The sequence below is a fragment of the Panthera onca genome, chromosome B1 (assembly GCF_046562875.1).
Source record: "Panthera onca isolate mPanOnc1 chromosome B1, mPanOnc1 haplotype 2, whole genome shotgun sequence".
Classification (NCBI taxonomy): domain Eukaryota; kingdom Metazoa; phylum Chordata; class Mammalia; order Carnivora; family Felidae; genus Panthera; species Panthera onca.
The window spans coordinates 154,347,597-154,373,601 of record NC_138342.1 but is presented as its reverse complement, the minus strand read 5'-3'; the positions used below and the strand labels follow the sequence as shown (position 1 = coordinate 154,373,601).

General features: G+C 39.3%; 1 protein-coding gene across 1 annotated transcript in view; it reads right to left on the bottom strand.

Moving 5' to 3' along the window:
- The window catches only part of KIF13B (kinesin family member 13B), a 198,572-nt gene that overhangs the window by 119,807 nt on the left and 52,760 nt on the right, over nt 1-26,005 (bottom strand). The window contains exons 3-6 of the mRNA XM_078445580.2: nt 9,993-10,005; nt 5,419-5,479; nt 3,882-3,974; nt 2,163-2,343 (exon numbers count right to left, since the gene is read on the bottom strand). Coding sequence (XP_078301706.2) covers nt 2,163-2,343; nt 3,882-3,974; nt 5,419-5,479; nt 9,993-10,005 — 348 coding nt within the window. The remainder of the gene's footprint in view (nt 1-2,162; nt 2,344-3,881; nt 3,975-5,418; nt 5,480-9,992; nt 10,006-26,005) is intronic.

The window sequence follows — 26,005 nt, the reverse complement described above, 5'->3', positions numbered from 1 at the left end:
CTATTCACTTCAACTCTTCAGAAACATTACAAAAATCCTCAAGAAACTTTCATGGAGGAGACAACAGCAGCTAACTGAGCACTTACTATGTAACTGTTCTAAGACCTCAGGTGTATCATCCCAGCCAATCTTCACAACAGCCCTCTGCAATATTATGTAATATTATCAGCCCCTCTGTACAAATGAGGCCCAGAAAGCATATTAAATTTGCTTAATAGGTAACAATTAGAGGGACCCAGATGCAGAGCTATGTGAACCCCAAGCCCATGCTGTTAAATACTAACTATATACAAGACAAAGATAAGAAATTATTAAAGACTCCAGGCAAACTGTGGATAAAAGTTGGAACTATTGCACACAAGCAATGTGGAATACAAAGTCAGCTAAGAATTCCTGGCAAGAAGAACTTTGGGATCTCAAAGAAAGTGATGCTCTTCACTGAGGTGAAGATGCAGAAAAAGTACAAGGACACAGTATTCAGCAAGATGTGGGTACTTAAGCTGGAAACTTCCTACCTCTGGCCTCCTTTGGTTCCCTGTTTAGACTTCCATGCTCAGTGCCCTCCAGCCATGCTCAGGGTCCTCCAGCCACCCTGGACAGTGGGGTCACTCTCCAAGCAAGTGATGTCTTATACCTCCATTCTTTTAGCATAGGCTGTCCCCTATGCCTGAATGGTTCTCACCTAACTTCTCAGTGGACAAACTGCTACTCAGCACAAAAATCATCCAGTTCTCTTCGTGGACTCTTCCCTTCTCCTCATTCCCTCTTTCCCCTCACCTATTTTATATAAGCCTCCTTCATAATTTAAAAGCATCACTGCACTGTATTACAATTACTTGTTTCCAAAACTCTCATTCTGTCCACACTGTGAGATCTTCCTTTACAACTTGCCTAGTGCTCGGCATGTAATAATGATCATTCAATAAATGTTAAGGTTTTTTGTTTTTTTTTTAACGTTTATTTATTTTTGAGAGAGAGAGAGAGAGAGAGAGAGAGAGAGAGAGAGAGAATGACTGGGGGAGGGGCAGAGAGAGAGGGAGACACAGAATCCAAAGCAGGCTCTAGGCTCTGAGCTGTCAGCACAGAGCCCGACACGGGGCTCGAACTCATGAACTGTGAGATCATGACCTGAGCTGATGTCACACACTTAACCAACTGAGCCACTCAGGCGTGCCTAAATGTTAAGTTTTACAGAGAAACACTAAGTGCCAATTGAATGTCATTGTAAAAGGACTGAAGATCATTACCTTTGACAAAGAAAACAGATACCAGTGAGGGATTGACACGTTTTCTTACGATTGAGCATCACTATGATTCACTGCTTCTAAGACCACCTTTTTTTGATCATCTTCTTCATCCAAGCATAATTATGCATCCCCTTTTAACTCCACATTCTAAGCCTCAGTTCATGTGGCTCTTTGACCTTATAAACACTGTTCTTACATCTATAAACCACAGGCTGTGGTTATTATCTGTTTCTTTTTCACCATTGTTGCACTTCCTTAAAATCTGACTCAGAAAACTGTGCAATGGACAGATTTCCTCAGATACTTATCTTCCTCATTAGGTTCAGTTATGACTGCAGAGTGAGAACAGCATTTTCTAAGGCTTTCTAATACTTTCAAACCACTTCTCTTTCAAAGTCTATGCCATAAAATGGAACATTCTTTTTCTCTGGGGATCTTTAAAATTAACTATCCTAAAGTCCAGGGTTCAAATCTCTGATTATGCCCTTCTCAGCAAGCAAAGAAAAAATGGCTAATAACCTGAAATTTCTTGGCCTTTTATAAAAGAAAGAAAAGAAAGAAAGAAACTCCACTTGATTAAGGATACCAGTCCCTCATGATACTAAGCAACTTAATTTTCATTGCGTATTTTTTGTTTGTGGCTTTGGATGTATGTGAAAAAAGGCAGTATGAGGCAAATACATGTGGCTCAACAATACTTCCCTCCCCAACTCAGCCCTAAACTCAAAAGCCAGAATTGACTGCAGGAAGCTGCTCAATGTGACTGAAAACACAGTCACAAGGACAATAACTAGATAAACAGATAAAAGCACAAAGAACTCTACCAGAGTTCAATATAAAAAAATTCACTTAAGTCAATTTAGAAGTCTGTTTTAGTCCTTAATGCTATAACATTAAAGTTTCAAAGTCCTTTACCCTTTGGGATCAAGAAGGTCTCTAACTTTTTCATTATAAATTTCCATATAGGACACTTCTACTTTAAAACTCTGCTCTTCATTTTCCTCTTTCTGAGTTCGTTCAAAGAGTCCACTGCAAAGTCTTGGAATTAATCCAGGTTGGTCGGCTGTGCCCATCATGGTATAAGATTTTCCAGATCCTATAAAGTGGAAATCATAGTTATCACTGTCTCTGAGAAGTTTAAATACATAACTTCCATTCCATTGCTCATAATAAATTATAGCACTTAGTAAAATGCCCAAAATAAAATAAGAAATATACCAAGTATAATGATGAGACTAACCAAATATGGAAGCTTTCCGATTACACATGTAAAATCTAAAGTAAACACTTTTGGGGAGCCTGGGTGGCTCAGCTGGTTGAGCATCCAACTCTTGATTTCGGTTCAGGTAGTGATCTCACAGCTCGTGGGACTGAGCCCTGCCTCAGGCTTCAAGCTGACAGCGTGGAGCCTGCTTAGGATTCTCTCTCTCCCTCTCTCTCTGCCCCCACTGCCCTACGCACGCACGTTTTCTCTCTTTCAAAATAAATAAAATAAGCACCTTTTAGGAAGAAAATAAAAACATAATTTAACCATCTTCATACTTTAAAAAAATTACCTAAAACAACTGAAAAAAAGTGAGGTCTAACTAGTTTTCTAAAATTAACTGGGAAGATCCATATGATGAATACTACTGTGACTGTTCCCAACCACTAATCATAGCACAAAAAATACACATTATCCCTATAGGCCCCAGAGCAAATTAACTTACTACCCTTTGGCAACCGTGTAAAAACCAGAGTAATCTTCTTTCTCTACTATAAAATTATTTTCTCCATTGTACCAAAAATACATATTCATTAAAGAAAATTTAGAAAACACAGGAAAATAGAAAGGAAAACATTAAATCATGTATAGTCCTAACTTAAGTATAACTCTTTTTCCTTCTTTAGTAGCAATGCTTTTATAAACATATTTTTAATTCTACAAATTGCTGCTTTTATCACTTGACATTTATCATTGTCATAATATCTCAAACCAATACACCACTTCTTAAGTACCAGGCTTTTTCTGTAAGTTTTTGATGTTAACTAATTGTGACAACCCTATAAGGAAGGCTTACACTTACCAACATTTTACAGATAAGAAAACTGAGGTGAAGTTTCATAGGAGCTGGGCTGGAGCTGGGCTACCCTGGCTCAGAATCTGTGCTCTTTTAACCACATCATATACTGGCTCTTAAAAATATCACAACCATTCTAATTTTTTTAATGTTTATTTATTTATTTTGAGAGAGAGAGAAAGTGGGGGAGGGGCAGAGAGAGAGGGAGAGAAAGAATCCCAAGCCAGTTCCATGCTGTTAGTGTAGAGCCCAATATGGAGCTTGATCTCACATAAGATCATGACCTGAGCCAAAATCAAGAGTCGGGCACTCAAATGACTGAGCCACCCAGGCGCTCCCAGAACCATTCTTCCACAAAGACTAGTTTTCAATTGGACAACCTATGCAACATACCCTTATAAGAGTGACTCCTTCACTTTATATAGATTTTCTTTCCTGTTAACCACAGAAGTACAGAATTCAAAATGTTCCTTATCAATTGTAACTGATAAGATGCTAACAATATGTATTCTCTTTGTTACTTTCTCTGTTACGGTCTTTAAAGCTTAAAAAAGTATATATTATTTAACATTACCAGTCTGTCCATAGGCAAAGATACATGCATTGTAACCATCAAACGCATTCTGAAGGATATTCTCCCCAAGGCACTTGAAAACATCATCTTGACCTGAAAGAGAGAAAAAGAATAAGAAAGGATATTTTAACTACATATGAACAACTTTTTAAAAACTAAAAACAACCCCCTCAAAAATGCACTTTTTCAAGCTGTAGATCTCCAAACAAGATTTTAGGACTTGATGAAGGTGTCCAAAGGCTTATGTCTTTCAAGTATTTCTAGTTAGCCCAGGATAGGAAATGAGTAAAAAGTTCCTGGATAATATGAACTTGAATTAATAAACACTGGCCAAAAATCCTCTGCAATGCAAAAAGCTAATGAACTGCTAATTTTGTAAACGATGATTAAAAATATCCAAAGTTTATATTTGGAACCTCAGTAAACCTGAATTAAACAATTATATATATCAATCTCCTCTCCTTTTCTTCAATGATAATTTTTAATTATAGGGCCTACAATACATACCAGCTAGAAGAGAGAAGATCTTGAAAATTTCTTCTAGCTTTCAATCATGGACAAAAATAATAGGTTCAAATTCTCTTCCACAGGCTAAATTAAGTATGTCAATAATCAAACAAAATCATTCAGCCTCTCTTTGAGTCTTGAATATAATATGAAATATGAAAGACCTGGATGCTGTTATGCATCCAGTTTGTTATATACTTATATATATACTTACATAGAAAGTATGTTTGTTAGAGTGCTAAAAATAGCATTCCAATATGCCCCACTTCCTAGTTAATTTCCCAGATTAGCGTATCAGCCTCTTATTTCCAATACAGAAGCAATCTGTAAGTAATCTGTCAGGCCAGCTATACTAAACTAACCTTAAGTTTTTGAACCAGCTGTAATACTACTCTGTCTCATGACAAAAGCCAATACAATATGACAATATTTAAAAGATACTGCTTAGAAACAGGTGTCATAAAAGCAGTTGGGAATAAAAGAAATTAGAAGGCTGTCGCTGTAGTCCTAAACTTGTAGACAAGTTCTAAACTTAAGACAGTCATCGTTGAGTAGAGTAAGAAAATAACAGAATTCCAAGCAAATTTAGAGAATCCATTAAAGAGAGAAATGAAACAATGAAACATAAGTGACTTACTAGTCACAGAGGCAGGTAGGAGCAGAGCCTGGACTAAACTAAGGGTTTCCTTTTCTCCTTGGCTCATCTTTCCTTATATCAAGCTGCCTCACTAGACTCATCACGGACATCGAAGAGAATCTAAATGGTTAGTGTACTCCAGGTCCCGTGTAAGGCCTGGGAATGCGTGTGATAACTTCAACCATGTACCCTATTAATCTACCTTCATTGTCTTATACCAAGAACAGCACCTTGTTAATCTATTTCCTGATTAATATAAAAACAGCAAAGACGGGAGGAAGTTCTCTATATAGTTTTTAAAGTTATACAAAAAATAATGCTGTCATACTTTATGGAAAAAACATAAAAACACCTTTTCTATATTGTAAGTAGTTAATAGGATGCTGTACTTACCTGCATATTTTTCTCTGACTGATTCATCCATGGACCAGAAACAATGATCATATGCAAACACCTGTTGAAAAATAAAAACAGTATAGTATGTACTAAGAATAAACCCTTAATATACTTATAATGCTATAACAATGTTGTAACATTGATAACATTGTTCACAGTAGTGAAATAAAAATAACTTACCGTCTTCACAATGGAGGTTAGTTAAATTATTTATGGTACAGTTTTACAACAAATACTCTATAAATGATATAGACCTTTATTTCACATGGAAAACACTTCACAATGTTAAGTGAAAAGGGGGAGGTTACAAAACAATATTTATGGTGGTTATTATATACACATATACATGTACACATACCTAGTTACACATATAAAATTTATTTCTGCATAAGATTAGTGATCTCTGTCCTCTTTATGCTTTTATACATTCTCTACAGTTTTAGTTTTCTCAGAGAAAATACAGGTATTTTAAAAGAATTAAGATGTAAAGATGGTTACTACAGCATGTTGAAAATGTTACAAGACAGCAGAATCGAAAAATTATAACACACCCACGTACAATACTGCATAGCTTTTAGTTGCAGAACACTGATAAGAAAATGTTCATGTATTAATGTGAAAGTTATAAAGTCTGGACCACAGTCCCATGTTTGTTCCAAAATCTATACAGATGAAAAGCTTAGTAAGAATACACACTGGAAAATGGTTAGTAGTTAATGCCACCTGGTGAGATATCACAGACCAGCTCTGTTTGGATCTTTTACATTTACGACTTTCCAAAATATGCTTGCTTGCTTGCTTGCTTATTTATTTATTTATTTAGCAATCTTTAACTTTTTTTCATTGGTTTTTCTTTTTTTGATTTCATGTTTTATAATTAAGTCTCTAAGGATTTTAAGTGTAATTGTTTTTAAAATCATTTCAGCCTGTAGTTCAAACTCTCCAATTTTGGGAGTCGGCTGCCTCACTTCCTGATAACAGTTTTCCTCTTGGGCCTTTATATGTCAGTTTGCAAGTGCATCTGAATAGGGAGTTTGTGTTTTATGGTTTACGTGGTTGCTTGTTTTTTTCCTCTCCCTCTGGCCACCTTTACATGACTAGTCACACGGCCACTCCCAGATACTGAAGCCCAGATTTTGGTCTTTCCAAAGTCCAATGTCTCCACGCCCTCTAATTTCCACAGACAGCTCAATGTTGGTGGCCAAAATCTTTTTCTTAAGACTTCGTTCATGTTGGAGCCTCACTCAAATCAGTTTTCATATGATGAGTTCTCCAGTCCTCATCCACCCATACATCAGGGCCCCCTCTAATCTAATCTAATAAGAGGTGAACCTCTAATCACTTCTGAGAACCTGTGTCTGATCCCAAGGTCCAGTAAACACTGCATTAGCCCCAGCTTGCTGCTAGTCCCTAAAGTTACATTATGTTGTTTTTGAAGCAATTTTTTTTTTGGAGAGAGAGCAGAAGGGGGGACGGGGAAAGGGAGAGGGGAAAGGGAGGGAGGGAGAGGGAGAGAGGGATGGGGGGGGGGAGAGAGAGAAAGACACTCTTAAGCAGTCTCCAAGATCAGTGCAGAGCCCAATGAGGGGCTCAGTCCCACGACCCTGGGATCACAACCTGAGCTGAAATGAAGAGTCAGATGTCAAACCGACTGAGCCACCCAGGCGCCCCACATTATGTTGTTTTTGAGTATGATGACATGATTTCAGTATTTTAAAATATTTTATCTGTCCCTCCAGGAGAGTGCATCTGTGTAAACTCACAAGACTACCTGGATCGAAGTTCCGAAAGTTAAAAAAAATTTTTTTAAAGAAAGGAAATTAGATTAAAACCGTAAATTAAGTATGCATGCCTATATCCCCCTCCCACTTGAAATTAACTCAAAATGATGGAGCGAAAGAAGGGAAAGGGCCAAAAGGGGAAAGAAGAGGGGAAAGGAGAGCAAGTTTTTGAAAGCTAGACTGCTTGCTTCTGTCTGGATAGAAATGGAGATTCTCTGAAAAATAGCTATAATGAGACTGATGGGGGACAGGGTAGGGCAGAACGGGGCCAAAACACTGCAGAAGAAGATGGTTGCAAAGGTAAGAGCAGTTCTGGGAGAGCACCAAGAGAACAAGTAAATGGGCATGAGAGCACCCTGGGGGCAGCCGCCAGGATGACTGGTTAAAAAGACCTTTAAAGCAGAGAATGATCAGAACACCCCTATCTTTCTGCAAAACAGCAGACAGGGAGGTGTTTGTTCCCTGGGAGGGAGCAGTGATGGGAATGCTAGGCCAAGAAGGCAAGGAGAAGCCCAATGACTAGCAAGACCCAGGAAGAGGTAGGAGCCCTGGAGCCCAGAAGCCATCCACCGGCTGAAGCACTATGTTGTACATTACTGACCCTCAACATTTTTCCAAAGCTAGACCTGTATCTGTCAAGAGTGGTGGCTCGCTGTGTTAGCAATACTCCAACAGAGAGAGGAAGAAAAGAAAAAGGAATATGGAAGGTGGTCCCAAAGGACTTGGGTTGGGGCAAACTGCATTTTGGGTCCTTTTCAAACTGCATTTGTCAGCCATAGTGACAATCATTACAGCATGGTGAGGATGAATAAAATGTGAAATTCAAATTAGGTTTCTTCTGTTCTAGCTTTCAACTCTCATCTCTTATTTTATTTAATTCTGTTCTTAATCAGGATAAGTAGAAACTATCCTGCTTCTTGTTCTGTAAGCTTAGCTCTCACTTCAAAGGTGCCATCCCCATATGCGTGCACTTACCAGAGAGCAGGCTCAGAATGGCACTCCTCTCTCAGTCATTATGGGTTTGTTTGTTGTTGTTTTTTTTTTCCTTTTCTTTCTTTTTTTAACGTTTATTTATTTTTCAGACAGAGAGAGACACAGCATGAACGGGGGAGGGGCAGAGAGAGAGGGAAACACAGAATCAGAAGCAGGCTCCAGGCTCCAAGCCATCAGCCCAGAGCCCGATGCGGGGCACGAACCCGCGGACCGTGAGATCGTGACCTGAGCCGAAGTCGGACGCTCAACCGACTGAGCCACCCAGGCGCCCCTTTTCTTTCTTTTTTTAATTTAGGGATTTCTTTAACAATTGCATTTCTAATTCTCAATTGCAGTAGAAATGCTACCATTACAGAAACCACTAGTCAATACAGGTGCTAGGCCCTGTTCACAGGACACTGAGGTATAAAGAAATTAAGAATCTGGTAGCTGGCAGGTGAGGGAGCTGGGATTGGAAACAGCTGGGGTCTGCTTATCACTAGGCTCTCCACCATTAGGTTGGATTAGCTGTATTCCTCAAATTATGTGAAAGTGCCACAGCCTGGTACAAAGTTGGGAACTAATGAACACTTAGTTTTTATTTACTCACAATGCTGAATGGTCTCTAAGTTTAAGCAATTTTGTTATATAGGAATCTTCCAATTATTATAAGAATCTTCAGCCAAGGATGTCCTAAAGGACAAGCCCTTTTCTTTCTAAATATTGTTCCCTTAAAATAAAACTTTATTTTCAAATAACAGTAAAGAAGCACACATTCACTACACAAAGTCAAATAACACAGAAACATAAAGTAAAAATTAAAGGTGTCCCATTCACTAAGCATACCTCTCCCTAGAAGTAACCACTATGTTAGTAATGTGATGTTGGTCCTTCTATACTTTTTATGTCAACAAAATGTTGTCTCTAAACATGAAGACAAAACTGAATTAAATAAAACATGAATAGTTTTTAAATGGTCATGTAATGCTTCCTCACATCTTTACTGCAATCTCCAGTCTCTGGCTCCATCAAAAAAAATAAGAAAACAAAAAATAATCCAATACCTGTACACAGAAGAGATCAAACTAGTAAAGTGAATTTTATAAATATAAAGAAATCCAGTGCCACATTATACTATTAAAAAATTATTCAGTCCCAAAGAGCCATTCCTATACATATTTTAGCAACAATAATAGAGATTGGAATTACAATTCAACCACAGACTCTTAAAACAAAAACAAAATTCTAAGAACTTAGATAAAAATCTGAATTTCCTGACAAGTTCCAAGTAATGGCAGAGTATGGTCAATTCAAAAATATAGTCCTTGTGCCCACTTTGGCACACCTATGAATTCCTTAGGAGATACTGATGCGCTCCACAGAAGTTTCTTTAGAATCTGGGCTCAAATCTAAGATGAAAGCACATTTGCCTGACAAAGCTGTGGGCCAGGACTGCTTTCTGTTGGCCTGAGAATGTGTCCCCAGCTGTCTCAGGAGCAACATGGATGAGTCTGCCGAGCACGGTTCTGACCACAGTCTGGAACGACCAGTTTCGAGCCAATCCATGGTGAACAGTAGAGCACAAAAGGAATCTGTGTTATAGCTGCCAGGAAACTGGCCAGAATTGGTCAAAGTACAAATACAGCTTTTCCATAAACCTCCAGTTCCTCCTATGCCAATAAATGATTTTGGATTTATGAACAGCTTGCATTACTTTTACAAAAGTGACAGAAAAAATTTTTGAGAAGAAAATTACCAGTACTTATAAATACACACATAAGATCTTCACAAGCATTTATAATAAATCAAGTATCTTACCTTTGGCTGGCTTCTGAGTTTCCAAAAGGGATGTCATTGTGGACATGAAAGAAGAGGAAGAAAGTTAAAAAAAAATTTTTTTCTTGGTTAGAAGACAATTTTTGAAGGGTAAAATGATAATATCATGTAAATTTTTATTACTACTACTAAATATTAACTTTGAAATCAAACAGCAATTTAAAATAAAGGCTAAATTAATATCTATTAACTAGTAGGGTAGAGTCCTTCATTTTTTTTAATGTTTATTTATTTTTGAGAGAGAGCACGAGCAGGGGAAGGGCAGAGAGAGAGGGAGACAGAGACCCCAAGAGGGCTCCCCACTGACACCAGCAAGCCTGATGCAGGGCTCAAACCCACTAACCGCAAGACCATGACCTGAGCCGAAGTTGGACACTCAACCAGCTGAGCCACCTAGGCACCCCTAAGAGTCCTTATTTATAGAAAACTAATTTGTATCTCTCAGGAAGAAGAAGCATCATCTGAGCACTGGATAGTTTTTAAAGTCCTAATATTTCTGCTTTATCCATTCTGCTTATCCTTGTATGGGTCTTGTAAAAAATATAATTTAAACCTTCATTACTTTTTACCATCTGATTTCACTCCCAAGTAGTTTTCTCTGCTTTGATACAGCAGTAGCTCACTCTTTATATAGGTCCTTCTATTAAAAAACTGAATTCTGGGGCGCCTGGGTGGCTCAGTCGGTTAAGCATCTGACTTCGGCCCAGGTCACGATCTCATGGTTCATAAGTTTGAGCCCCACGTTGGGCTCTGTGCTGATGGCTCAGAGCCTAGAACCTGCTTTGGATTCTGTGTCTCCCTCTCTCTCTGCCCCTCCCCTGCTCTTGTTCTGTCTCTCTCTCTCTCTCTCCCTCTCAAAAATAAACATTAAAAAATTTTTTTTTAAAAACCTGAATTCTGTTCTGGCTAAGGAAAAAAGGTTTAATTTAAGGAACAACTAATTTTTTTCCCAGTAAATTACTACTTACTGAATCACTCACTTATTCTATGCTTACCCAGGTGCTTCTAACTCCCCTCACCCCAAAACTGCCACACACTGACACCTCCTCAGGGTACAGGCATACAACTCAACCCAATATAATTTTGAGATTGTTTTTTAAAATTTTTTTAAGTTTATTTATTTGAGGGAGGGAGACAGAGACAGAGAGAGAGAGAGAGAGAGCAAGCAGGGGAGGGGCAGAGAGAGAGAGAGAGACAGAATCCCAAGCAGGCTCTGTGCTGCCAGCACAGAGCCAATGTGGGGCTCAATCTCACAAACCATGAGGTCATGACCTAAGCTGAAATCAAGAGTCAGATGTTTAACTGACCGAGTCACCCAGATCCTCCAAGATAGTTTTAAACTTAGAGAAAAGTTGCAAGAAAAGCACAAGGAACTCCCTTCCCCCAAAACAACTTCACCAGTTAACACTGCCACAGCTACTCTATCATTCCCCCCCACCGCCCATCTCTTAATCATCCAAGAGTAAGCTGCAGACATGCCCATTAGTGCTAAACATTTCAGTGTGTAATTCTTAAAAACAATGATATTCACTTTCACCACCACAGTACAATGTCAAAATCAGAAAGTTTAAGAATAAAGGAAAGGACTTTTGAAACTGGAGTGAGACAAAAACAGTAACTGGCATTTTAGGAATAACTGGTTTCTCTCCAAGGATCAAAATGACAACTCAAGCCTAAGACTTTAAAGGAAACTGAACACAGAAATGCTTCCTTCTAATTGTCTATACAACTTCTTATCCCTTTGTCTCATAAAAAAAATTTCTTCTAAAAAAATTTTAATACTTACTTACATCAAATGATTTCAGATAAGAACATTAAAATACCAAGGAAAGGGGCGCCTGGGTGGCTCATTCGGTTGGGTGTCCGACTTCAGCTCAGGTCATGATCTCACAGTCTGTGAGTTCGAGCCCCGCGTAGGGCTCTGTGCTGACAGCTCAGAGCCTGGAGCCTGCTTCACATTCTGTGTCTCCCTCTCTCTCTGCCCCTCCCCTGCTCATGCTCTGTCTCTCTCTGTCTCAAAAATAAATAAAAACATTAAAATAATTAAAAAAAAAAAGAAAGAAAATACCAAGGAAAGTCTACCAAAGAGTGACACTTGTCTAATGGATCCTGGGGTGACAGCCAATTATGGCTGACATACAAAAGAAAGTAATTTCTCTGGAATAAGAGATATGGAAAAACTTCCCAACAAAAAGACCCTATGAAATACTGGTAGAGATCACTGACACATGCTGTCATCTTTGCGGTTTTACTGTTTTTCGGGGGTTTGTTACTATTGTTGTTTTTTAGTATAGTTGACAAACAATGTTATATTAGTTTCAGGCATACAACATAATGATTCCACAAGTTTATACATTATGCTGTACTCACCCCATGTGAGTACATGGAGATGGTGGAAGCAGGGCCACCATCTGTCACTATACAACCTTATTACAATACCATTGATTACACTCCCTATGCTGTACCTTTCATCCCCATGACCTATTCATTCCGTAGCAAGAAGCCTATACCTCTTACTCCCCTTCACCCATTTTGTCCATCCATCCACTGCATGCCCTCTGGCAACCATCACTTTGTTCTCTATATTTACAGCTCTGATTCTGCTTTTTGTTTGTTTATTAATTTATTTTTTTAGATTCCACATGAGTGAAGTCATATGGTATTTTGTCTTTTTCAGTCTGACTTATCTAGGTCCATCCATGTGGTGAAATATGGCACGATCTCATCCTTTTTTATGACTATGCAATGTTCCACTGCATATATGCATCTCTGCATAGGTCTTTAAAAGCAAAGCAGATTCTCATCCATTGCAGATGGCTTACTTATAGAGCTAGCTAGAAATAAGAACAGAGCCGGCATATATGAAACGCCCACATCAGGCCAGGGACATTGCATGCTACTTCATGTAATTCTCACAATAATTTTGCAAGATACTATAATTTTTCCAGTTTTACAGATGAGAAACTCAAGGCTCAGAAAAGTAAAATGACCTGACTTAGACAATAAAGAGCAGTGATGGGTCTGGGATGTAAAACTAGGTCTTCTGACTCCCCAGTCCAGGCTCTTCCCCTCTTCCACACTGATCAAAACAGCCTCATCAAGTTTCTTCTAGACTTAAAAATCTATGAGTCATACATTAACAACTGCTCTTGCTAACAGAAACATTTCCCAATGTATTAATTTCCTCCATTCTAATTATTACCCAATAAAAGATTACCACCTGGTGCTTATGCCAGTGTTAGTTTACTTATTCATTATACTTATAAAACTCCAGACAGTCTTTTCTGAGGTAAAAATATGATATTTAGCATGATATTTCAAGTTTAAATATTTTATACAAAACTCAGCTCTTCCTAAGAGACAATCGACAAATATAAAATTCAGTAATATATGACCCATCACATAAGAATCCATGAGACTAACCTGAATTCAGAACCTAATAATAAAAACAGAAACAAACCAGCAAATTAATTACAGAGCTAAGTTTCCAGCTAGGGATTCTGGTGACTACAGCAGCAAAGCTCAAATAACCTACAGAGCCATTGGAAACCCAAAGATGTAATTACAGCTCTGTACAAAGATAAATAAGTAAATTAATGAATTAAACAAAACCTTTCAAAAAGTGTAGTCGCAATCCAATATAGTAATGGCTAACTTCTCCCCAAATCCCTCATTTAGAAACCTCACAGTGCCCAGTGTCCAGCTTACAGTGGGCATTTAGGAAGCAAAGAAAATCAGTCCCTGACCAATCAAGAGAGATGTCACAAAATAAAAACCTGAAAGTCTTAGTTCTCTCAGCTGAGCTGAATTACTTTTTGTTGTTATTGCTTAACTTCACTTTAAATACCTTCAGAATCACAAAACATTCCAAAAATAGTACAAAGAATTCCTGTGTATGCTTCACCCAACTTCCCCAAATGTTGACATCTTACATAACCATAGTCATAATGATCGAACCAGGAAATTAACCATCAACACAAAACATATTAAGTAGTCTACAGCCAACCTTATATAAACATTTTGCCAATTGTGTCCCACTGATGTCCTTTCTCTGGTCCAGGATCACACCTGAGATGCAATTGTCTGTCTCCTCCCATCTGGGAGAGTCTGTCTCTCATGACCTTGACACTTGAAGAGGACCAGCCAGTTATTTTGTAGAACATCCTTCAATCTGGGTTTCTCTAATGCTTCCTCAGAACTAAATTCAGGTTAAGCATTTTGGCAAGCACAACACACAAAAAAATCTTGTGCCCTTCTCAGTGCCTCATACCAGAAGGCACATGATGATGTCCATCCACATCTTATAACTGATGACAGTAACTCTGTGATCACTTGCTTATGGTTGTATCTACTAGGTTTCTCCACTAACATTACTAGTAATGTTACTAGTTTTCCCTTCGAACATTTTTCTTTTAAGGGGAGACTTTGAGATTATGTAAATACCATTTCTCATCATACTTTCACCCATGAATTTGAGGATCCATTGATGAATCTTGCCTGCAACAATTACTGTTTCCCAAATGGTGACTGTCTAGTTACTGGAGATGTTAACAGCTCAGGTGGATGAACATGGATGGATGTGCTTTTCAGGAAGAAGTCAACTTGGGAAACAAATGATTTAGTTGCGTAGTTTGGACAGAACAGTTATCTGTGGATAAGCTACTCATCTCCTTCTTTTTACTGACCTGGTTTAGGGGTGCAGCTTATGTCTCATTTAAATAATAAATCCATACCATAAAATTATGTCTAATTACACTCCTAATTTTTAGAATGCCACAATATGAAGAAGAAATTTAATGACGATTTTATATGTTAGTGATCTTTGGAAATTTTTATTGATATTTTTTACCATAACAAAAAAAATCAATTTGGGACTAAAATAACCCACATAGTACCCTCTATGTGTAAAATACAAAGCAATATCAGTAGAATTACAAGTTACAGGGGCAGCTGGGTGGCTCAGTTGGCTAAGCGTCTGATTTCAGCTCAGGTCATGATCTCATGGGTTGTGAGTTCGAGCCCCACGTTGGGATCTGTGCTGACAGCCCAGAACCTGGAGCCTACTTCAGATTCTGTTATCTGCCCCTCCCCTGCTTGCACTCTCTCTCTCTCAAAAATAAACATTAGAAGACTTTATTTTTAAAAAAATGACAAGTTACAAATCAATTACTGCTGTCCACCTACCAAAATTAAACATTATATCCAAATATCAACACCTCTTTTAAAGATTTAAGTTTCTGAAACCTTCACAATTAGAAATATTTGAAATCTCAATTTTAACGGGATCTCTCTCCAACTTACTCCATAACGGATGTATACATCACAAAGAGCTTATTCTAACACAGCCATGCTACGTAATGATATTGTTGCTTTTCTGGACTTAGCTGGCAGTACCAGCAACCAAACAACAATCTGTGTGATGATCATTATTTTTTCTTGGTCACCCCTCCCCCAATGTGCTTTCCACTTAAGGAATAAAGCTGATCTGACTAAAAATCTTGACACTGACCAGACTCCTGAGTCAATCTTTGCTTCTCTAGCCAACTTTAATAAGTATAAACATCACTAAAAGCCCTATTTATTGTTTTACTGACATTTGGAGTACTCCACTTTTGAAGAAAAATTTTAAAAGCATCATTGATAAACTAGAATATTTTGGAGAACAGCACTCAGGATGTAGAAGGGTTTGAAAATGCTACCACTGAAAGAATAGATCAAAGGACTGGAAATATGTAGCCTGGCACAGGGCAGGGAAGATTAAAGGAAGACATGACACCACCTTCTGATTTGAGAGGGTTCACATACTTGTCCCCAAGAGGAGAAACAGACTTGTTCTAGGTCAGTTTAGAGGCTGAATTTGGTGATCCACTGGAGAAAGCAAAAAGAAGAGGGATCTCTCTCTAATACAAGAATAATAAGCACTGTGTTGGGGCACTTGAGTGGCTCAGTCAGTAAAGCATCCAACTCTTGATCTCAACTCAGGTCTTGATCTCAGGGTCATGAGTTCGAGCCCCATGCTGGGCTTTGCACTGGGCATGAAGTCTACTTTAAAAAGGCAGGAGTAGGGGAGGTCCTGGGTGGCTCAGTCAGTTAAGCATCCAACATCTTGATTTCAGCTCAGGTCATGATCTTACAGTCATGAGATCGAGCCCTGTGTTGAGTCCCATGTTGAGCCCCACGTTGGGCTCTGTGCTAGGCATAGAGTCTGCTTAAGATTCTCTCTCTCCCTCTGCCCCTCTTCCCTGCTCATGTTCTCTCTCTCAAAGAAAGAAAAAGAAAAGGAAAGGAAAGGAAAGAAGAGGCGAGAAGAGAAAAGAAAAAAGAAAAGAAAGAAGGATAATTAGCACTGTGTTAAAGAGCCAGTTCCCCATTAATGGAACTATCTAACGAGAGAAGAGAGAAGCAGCTGGTAACGATGTTGCAGAAGAAATGAGAAGTTATAAACCAGATCACTTGTATAGCTCTTTTTACTTATAATAAGAACATGAACATCAAGCATTCAACAAGTTCTATTTCTGGTTACTTCTAGCACTGATATTTGCAGATGCCTGGTATGTAGAGGTAACCCAAGTTACTAGTCGAGCATCATCTCCCACATCACAGCCCTATAAGATTCCTCCACTCCAGCAAGCTAGCATACTTCCTGTATTCCACACACTTACACTCAGACAATGCCACTCGCTCTAACAACTATGTTTATTCAAGCCCTACCCCATGAGTAAAGCTCAAACTCTAGCTCCCTTAAGAATCCTTCCATAGGGGCGCCTGGGTGGCCCAGTCAGTTAAGCGTCCAACTCTTGATTTGGGCTCAGAGGTCAGGATCTCATGTTTCATGAGTTTGAGCACTGCATCGAGCACTGCATTGGTCTCCATGCTGACAATGCAGAGGCTGCTTTGGATTCTCTCTCTCCGTCTCTCTCTCTGTCCCTCCCCTGCTCTTGTTCTCTCTCAAAATAAATAAACTTAAAAAAAAAAGAATCCTTCCACAAGAACCCCAAAAGTGAGTTTTCCTCCCATAATTCCTACAAGTCAAAACTATCTCTACGTTTACTTACTACCTATCATTTGGTCATATTACCTATCATTTGGCTGCATGATATAAACTTTTTAATACCTGGGTAATCTCTTCAGCTAGACCATAGGCTTCTACAGGACAGAGTATATCTCTCTGAATTTATCAGTATCCAACACAAGGCTCTTTGTTATTCGGCAAACACTGTTTTAAGCTCTCTAGGTGGCCTGGCACCTGCCTCTGTCTCACCTGCAATCCAGCATCACAATCCGGCACACAATCCGGCACCGTCTGCCTTTGGCCCACGCTGGCCATCTCTAATTGGCCAGGGGTGCCCAGTTTTCTAGCCTCAGGGCTTTCATTTGTGACTTTCTTTCTGTCCTGAAATCTTGAGGCTAATTCCTATCCATACATCATTTCTCAGCTTAATTATTTCTCTATATTTATCTTTCTTAAACATCCAATGGTCACTTATGTTATTCCCAGTTGCATTTACCCCGGATAGAATAAAGACATTTCCTCCAGCATTTCTGCTAACATCATCCCCCAAACAATAAAGCAAACAAAGAACAAATACAAATTCTGCCTTCAATGAGAAACTAGGAGATAATTATAAATGACACACATTACATGAAGAGAGAAAATGCATCCATGGACTGCCAGAAAAGATCAGAAATGGGCAATGCTGAATATCCCAAAAAATGAGGCAGGGAGGGGTCTTCAGAAATGGAAGAACATTTGGGTCACTACCTCTGACAGTCCTTGGAGAAACAATCCTCTTCTATTAGAATCTTCCACCCACACAAACTACAACTGGTTGAGAACAGGGGAACATCCAAAAAATATGGCTGGTGAACCACAACTGGCATATTTCACAATCACAAAACTTTAGAAATATGAAAACCCTTATTTATAAATTCATACAATTTCAATGATCAATATTGGGATAGTGCAATTCAAAGAATACATTCACTATTAACTCAGTCACTTGAAAATCACCTGCTTCTTCCCCTCTGTGTTTATCTTTCTCCTGAGACACGAGCACAGTAAATTTTAATCTATTGTCTACCTGAGCTCGAAAGTTTAAATCTGGCCAGAGAATTACAACAATATTGGTGCACTTTTGTGTGTGGAGGCGGCGGGGGGGGGGGGGGGGGAGATTGTGAAATATATTTCACATCTATGTTAACAGAATCATACATATTCATTTTAGTAATTATATGTTAAAGTAACTTCCAGGTATACAAGAGATTAGTATAGATTACCGAAAGACTCTTAGGCTCCAAGCAAAGCAGCTCTTATAATTACTTCTCTCGGTGTTTGTAGTTATCCTTGGGTTTCTAATTTTATGAACCCATATTTCTCCAGTTTTATTGTGATTAGACTTCTCTTTGATTGGACTGGATTTAGCAGGAAAAAGTTTTTACTGAGTATGAAATTAACTCTCCTGTTCCCTTACTCTTTTTAGCTAGATCTAGACTTCAGTCTCCAAACCAGAAGTCACATACTCAAGGTCCACAGCCCCAATACAGCTCACAGCTGTCTTTTGTTTAGTCCTCACAGTATAGAACAAAGTCGAAAATTGGAAGATTCCTCATCAGAATTCTCTTAAAAATTCAGAGGATCTGGAAACACAAGGCCTAAATTCCCACACATCAACATTGGCTACATCTGAACTACTGCTGTCTTCCACATGGATCTACCAGGTGGCAGCTGAGTTTTAAACTCCTATTAAGAAAGAAAAGTAGAACTGGATTTTATTCGTACTCAAAGAAAATGGAGGCTTACAAATTCACAAACATAAGAAGGTTTCCATATCCAATCTCAAGAACCCAAAGTAGAGTGCCATCATAATCCTATCAGGACTATACTACAGATTCTGCCCACCCAATTAAATAATACAATCCTCTTTAATATCTCCACACATAATCCTGGCTGTCAAATCCTAAATAAGGAGTCCCAAACTCAAATGTCACATGCAGCAGTAATGACATTAGAATCAGTAGCCAGGAAACAGAATGAGAGCTAAAGTCCTTATCTTCACTATAAGCAGTAACAAGCCTAGAATTCAGACTAAAAGTGGAAAGGCTGAGGGCTTCAAGGAAAAAAAGAGCATATATATAATGCCCGGTGCACATACATTCATGCACGCTCAATTTTGATTCATGAAACGTTAACTTGGGGGTTAAGTCAGTTAGCAGGTTGAGAAAAACTGTAATTTCTAGTTCATTACTATAATTACTCTCCAAATCCACTACTTAGCAAAGATTTCCTTAGCTTCCTTAAGTGGAAATTCAATGTCCAAGAATTCCCCAACTACATACTTCACTACTTAGAAGGGTAAGAACTGCTTAGTTAACTTACTAAAGATTGCTGTGTTTATCCTTCTCCTGAGACATGATTTTCATCTTTTTTTAAATTTTTTTTTTTAACGTTTATTTATTTTTGAGACAGAGAGAGACAGAGCATGAACGGGGGAGGGGCAGAGAGAGAGGGAGACACAGAATCGGAAGCAGGCTCCAGGCTCTGAGCCATTGGCCCAGAGCACGACACGGGGCTCGAACTCACGGACTGTGAGATCGTGACCTGAGCTGAAGTCGGACGCTTAACCGACTGAGCCACCCAGGCGCCCCATGATTTTCATCTTTGACACGTCTCTCAAACCCATCCCCTCGTCCCTTCTCACATTCACCCTTTCCCTCAGCAGTCTTTACTGAGTATCTAGGAAAAGCCAGGTGCTAATCTCAGTACTGGCAAAATTGCACTGAATAAATCAGACAAAAATCCTAGCCCGGTTAGAGCTTAAATCCTATTACAGTTGAATGAATGAATGAATGAATATGTAATACAGTAAGTGCTATGGGAAAAAAAATAAGGCAGGGAAGGGGAGTACGAAGTGAAGCTGGGGTTGACATTTTAAACAGGGTGGTTAGAAGCTTCGTGGAATGGCATTTGCATGGAGGCCTATGGGAAGTAAGAAGGCATATGCATTGGCAGCAATGCCCTATTTCTTCATCTCCCTCTAGATTTACCCACCATGTAGCTTCCTAACTGTGCTCACGCGCCTCCTATCTGTTCTCTACAATTCCTCTCTCATCCACTATGTATTTAAGCCACATGTCTCAGCAGGTCATAATTCTGCCCTACAACCCTTCACTGGCTCCCTATCCCCTAGAAGGTAAAATCCACTCTTTGAGCAGGACAGGCTCTGATGCATATACATTCGTGCACGCTCCATAAATGTTAGATATCATCATTATCGTGATTTGAGTCCTGATACAGTGGTAACTTGGGGTTGAACCTCTTCCCACCTCTCCAGTCTCAGTCTCCTACTGCTCCTCCCTGCTAATGCCTTGTGCTTTACACACGTTTGGATGTGTCATGTCCTTCAGGCTTGGTTACTTTTGTACTTTCGGCGACCTGCGTACTTCTCCCACTTTTCAGCCTAGTAATGACCTTCTTGTGCAAAACTACAAAAAGGTACCTTCTCTATCTGTTTTTAGAAACTTTTAGGTCCCCTAGGTCTTCTTTCCTAAGAAAGTGTTGTGGCTGTATTTCCTCCTCCTTGATAATGAGTTCCTCGAGAGCACAGGGCATGTTTCATTCTTCTTCGTTTTCTCAGTGCCTGACATATGGCAGGCGCACAACAATGCTTATTGGAATTACCAGATGATGAGCTTGTCCAAACTGTTCAGTTCTTAAATGGACTCCTGATTTACAATATCCCCAGGGTCTCTATAATTCTTTGAGTGTCCTAATGTTCATCCAAAAAACATTTGCTGTTAGGTACATACAATAAGATACCTTTTTAACCAGAGATTAGAATATCATTTACCAACTATTCAGAATATGTTTAAATCAAAAGCAAACAATGCTTCCAGAAACAAACAAACAAAAAAAAAAAAACCAGACACCATGCTTATCTTCATGATATCAGACCTATCAGACCAGGACCTAAAGACTTAATATCATAACTGTAATGTAAAGCTGTAGACCAGAGGAGTTCGGCTCATCTGTTTCCCTCTAACGATCTTGACAGTTTAAGGAGAATCTGAGGTGACATCTTACTAGAAGCCATCAGTTGTTGCTCGAAGGGATGAAAAGAAATGTCAACAAGAAAAGCACAATATCTTAGGGCCGATTTGCTGTACAAACCCTGAGCAAGTACTCGTTTTAAAATTTACTGACAGATTGCAGAATAAATAAGGAACCACTCCTTGCCCTCAAGGAGCTCTTCATGTTCCTCATGAAAAAGATTCTAAGCCATTATCTTCCATCGATTTTTTTTCCCTGTCAGGGAAATAAGATGTATTTTAGAAAGCTTTATATAAAAAAACTATTGAAATGATAAAAAGTTCAATCTTTTTTGTGGCTGAATGAGCTTATTTCTCAGTATCCAGGAATGTTGACTCATCTAGCATGTCACCTCCCATGATACTGCATAAAAATTGTGCTGTTTAAACACATTTGTACATATACTTGTTCACAATGACTCCTAAGGTATAGGGAAGACTAGTCAAAACTTCATACAAACAAAATATTGTATCATAGTAACAAAATGAGTAAATATGCATGAAAATAGGTGAGATCTTTGGTCCATGGATGGGCTTCAGTGGGTCAGTAAATTCCTGATTTTTTTTTCTGGGTAGAAGAGCTATAGTTTTCAGATTCTCTAAATAGAGTCTATAACCCAAAAAAAGGTTAAGAAAGAGTGCTGCAGAGACATTTTCCGAAGAGCAATGGAGTTTCATGTCCTAATCCACGTTTGGCTTAAAAGACTGAATATACAAATGGACAATGTCCAGACCATATATGACAACTAGAACCCACAACTTCTGCAGCAATTGACCCAGAACAGTCAGGAATTGGTCAGTGACTTCCCTATTTTCTGCCCCTGTTTACAACTCAGAACCAACCAGAAAAAGCCAAATATGCTCCCAAACCAACCACAAATGACACCTGCTTCTAGTTAACCAGCCTCCAGCTTCCTCATGCCAACAACCTCCATCAGAAGCACACCTGAAGTGCTCTTTTTTTCTTTTCATTTTTTTTTTTTTTACTATAAAGCTTTTGTGCTCCTCTGCCTGCCTTTGAGTCTCTGACAAACACAAGTGACTGTGGCAGACTCCCTTGCTATAGTAAACACTGAACAAATAGCCTCTATTTGTTCCCATCTTAGTTTAATTTCCATAGATTGATTAGCTAACATTTTAGATAAGAAATAAGAAAGACACTGAGGACCAAATATAAATGAAAGGCATCGGCATAATATGAAAATAACACTACCTTGCAAATTTTTATTTCGATAATAAGGTACTTTCAAAAGAAACCGAAAAGGAATGACCAAAGGAGGAAAACCAGGTAAGAGTGGCATCGCAGGGAAAAAGAGAACTTCAAGAAGGAAGAAGCATAACCAGTATCAAACAGTATTGAGAAAACAAGCAAATTAAGGAGGGTAGAAGGCTCCATTTGGTCTACCTCCTAATTTTGGTGGGGACTTTTGGTGGTGAAATAATGTACACATAAAAAAATTTTAGATGTCAGTTATATCCCAAAAAAAAAAAAAAAAAAAAAAAGACAGTAATAGGCTCAAGGGGATGGTATCTAAAACTAAAGTTCATGGGGCGCCTGGGTGGCTCAGTCAGTTGGGTGTCTGACTTTGGCTCAGGTCATGATCTTGCAGTTCATGGGTTTGGGCCCCGCGTTGGGCTCTGTGCTGGCAGCCTGGAGCTTGAAGCCTGCTTCAGGTTGTGTGTCTCCCTCTCTACCTTTCTCCTGCTTGTGTTTTGCCTCTCTCTCTCAAAAAAATAAATAAATAAATAAAACATTTACAATTAAAGTTCACAGGGGCACCTGGGTGATTCAGTTGGTTGAGTGTTTGACTTCGGCTCAGGTTATGATCTCGTGGTTTGTGAGTTTGAGACCCGCATCAGGCTCTGTGCTAACAGCTCAGAGCCTGGAGCCTGCTTCAAATTCTGTGTATTCATGGCTCTCTGCCCCTCCACCACTCACACTCTGTCTCTCTCTCCCTCTCAAAAATAAACATTAAAAAATTTTTTTAAATAAAAGTTCACAGAATTATTATTCATTATACTTTTGTTTTGATTGCAAAAAAAATAAATTAAAAAAAAAACAAAAAAACTTGAATTCCAGGTTTCTTTCCAGAGCACAAAGCCAGTCTTGTAGAGCCATCCCCCACACAGTGGACTGTGTGGTTAAATGTTTCTTGCAGGGAACACCAGCACAGGACTTTTTTTCTGATCCCTTCCAGGCGAGGTCATACCCACACACACCCAATACCATTTCCAGCCTCACTCCCCAAAATAATGCCCCAAGAAAATGCCATGTTCCCCCCCAAATTTATAGGACTCCATTTTGATTAGTTTGACAGAAACAAAATGTGTGGGGCAGATAACATTTGTTTCAAGCGAACTAATGAGAACCCAAAGGAAATATTTGGTCTTCAGATATCTACTAAAATGAGTTCCTGACACATTTTCCTACTATGTAATTCAAAATAATGTCAAGGACCTTTTTCCCTGTCCTTAGCCTTTAACTTCTTGCCAAATTTATTTGACCCCTCTTTTGAATGGAGAATGTAGAAAAAGAAATTTTCAGCAAGTTTTCCTCATAAGAGGTACAATTGGAGTACAAATGTTCCAGAATAACAGTATTAATTTTCATTTGCTCCAGCAATTGACATACTATGTGGGGCTGGAAGAAGAGCTGTACCACGTTAAGCCAGACCACTGGCCATGACACACAGTTGCATGTCTGTGTACTGCACAAAGGAACACCTGGCCCAGAGGTGCAGTGCGAGCTAAAACACAGCCCCTGCTACAATGACCAAACACTAAATGGGCCATGGCAAAGGAAGGGGCTCAAAGACAAAGGCACCATTTGCTTTTCACAAGACTGGGACAGCTCAGAAGGAATGCCTATTTCTAACTGGTCTGGCTAGAGGGGCCACCTTTTCTTTATTTGCACAAAAGCACCATTTGCTACAAAAGCCCTGTAGAGTACTCGGACTCACAGTAGCTGTTTGCCCTCAGAGCTGCAGGAAATGTTTCTCCTCAGTATTCAACAAGGAAGTTAAGTCTCCAACTCTAGCCAAGACAGAATAACTGGTTCTAGCTCTCCTACCATAAACAAGAACACTGCCCAAAAGATATGAAGCAAATGTTTTCATAAAATGGCAGTGCGGGATTATGATCTTGGGGAGAAGGCAAACAAGTAAGATGGGCCCTACAGCTACCCGAGCTTTCTACCTAGAGACGCTCTGTACGGGAAGAGGGAACCAAGCCAGAACAGGTTGGCCTGGGCTGAGATGGTAAGATTGGACATCTGAGATCTGACGCAGCTGGAATTTGTTGGCCAGAGAGACGTAAACAATCCAGAAGAAAAACTCCAGGAATGTGCATGGGGCCCCCACTGTCTCCGACTGAATACTAAATTGCACATGCAGAAGGTGAGACGCCAACCGGCCATAAAAACTATCTGGGAAAGAGCTACTGCTGGAGAAGTAGGTGTACTTTGCAGAGCTCACACAGGGTTCGGAGACAGGAGTTACAAGCAGCCACAATGGACAGATCTCCTTGGACACTACAGAGCAGCTAGTGGATGAGCCCCAAAAGGCCTCAATTTAGGTGTACAGCTAAACTTGCCCTAGAATAAAGGCTCCTCTGGCCCCAACCTAACAAAGCTTATAAACAGGCCAATATCCAGCTGATCCATAAGTAAATTACCCATGAGGACTTTCCAGTGTCTCACTCACACCAACAAAGGATGGAGCAACAACTCACTCAATCTGGACTCTTCTAACTTGGAATCCTGTAGATACAGGCTTAACACAGAACTGATTTTATGGAATGGTAACCAAGCACCAAGCACTATATTAAGTACTTCACAATCATCATATCTAACATGGTAAACCCTATGAGATAGTATCCTCATTTTACACCTGAGTCAATTAGTACTCAGCAATTAATATAGCTAGTGGAGGTGAATTAAGATTCAAACTGGCATCTGCCTGATCCAAAGCCTACGTTTAAAAGGCTGGGTGCGGGGCGCCTGGGTGGCTCAGTTGGTTAAGTGGCCGACTTCAGCTCAGGTCATGATCTCGCGGTCCTTGAGTTCGAGCCCTGTGTCGGGCTCTGTGCTGACAGCTCAGAGCCTGGACCCTGTTTCAGATTCTGTGTCTCCCTCTCTCTGACCCTCCCTGTTCATGCTCTGTCTCTCTCTGTCTCAAAAATAAATAAAAACGTTAAGGGGCGCCTGGGTGGCGCAGTCGGTTAAGCGTCCGACTTCAGCCAGGTCACGATCTCGCGGTCCGTGAGTTCGAGCCCCGCGTCAGGCTCTGGGCTGATGGCTCGGAGCCTGGAGCCTGTTTCCGATTCTGTGTCTCCCTCTCTCTCTGCCCCTCCCCCGTTCATGCTCTGTCTCTCTCTGTCCCAAAAATAAATAAAAAACGTTGAAAAAAAAAAAATAAAAAATAAATAAAAACGTTAAAAAAAATTTTTTTTTAATAAATAAATAAATAAATAAATAAATAAATAAAAGAAAGGCTGGGTGCTACAAAAATGGAGCAAATACAAGGCAGTCAGCCATTTCCCCATTTCAAGCTCATGGTGAAGGTCACTAATGAATCATGACACTCTTGTTCTTCATTAAAAGAAATTTCATAATCTGAGATACTATCGGAGGGAATGTGCTAAAAGCAAAATCATAAAACGTTAAAAAGTAATGCTAAAATGTGCCAGAGAACAAAGTAGGAATACGATATTTGGAAATTACTTAGCTTTACAAAGATAAATGTGACAAGGTAAACAGAATATTTTCACAAAAAACCTCCAAATCAAAATTGCATTTGTATTTTTGATCAATTTTAATTATACTATTGATATTAATTTCTTCTGCCAAAAACTAACTTGGATTTATCTGCTAGAATCTCTGCTACATATCACAGAGCGAAATATTCTACCAT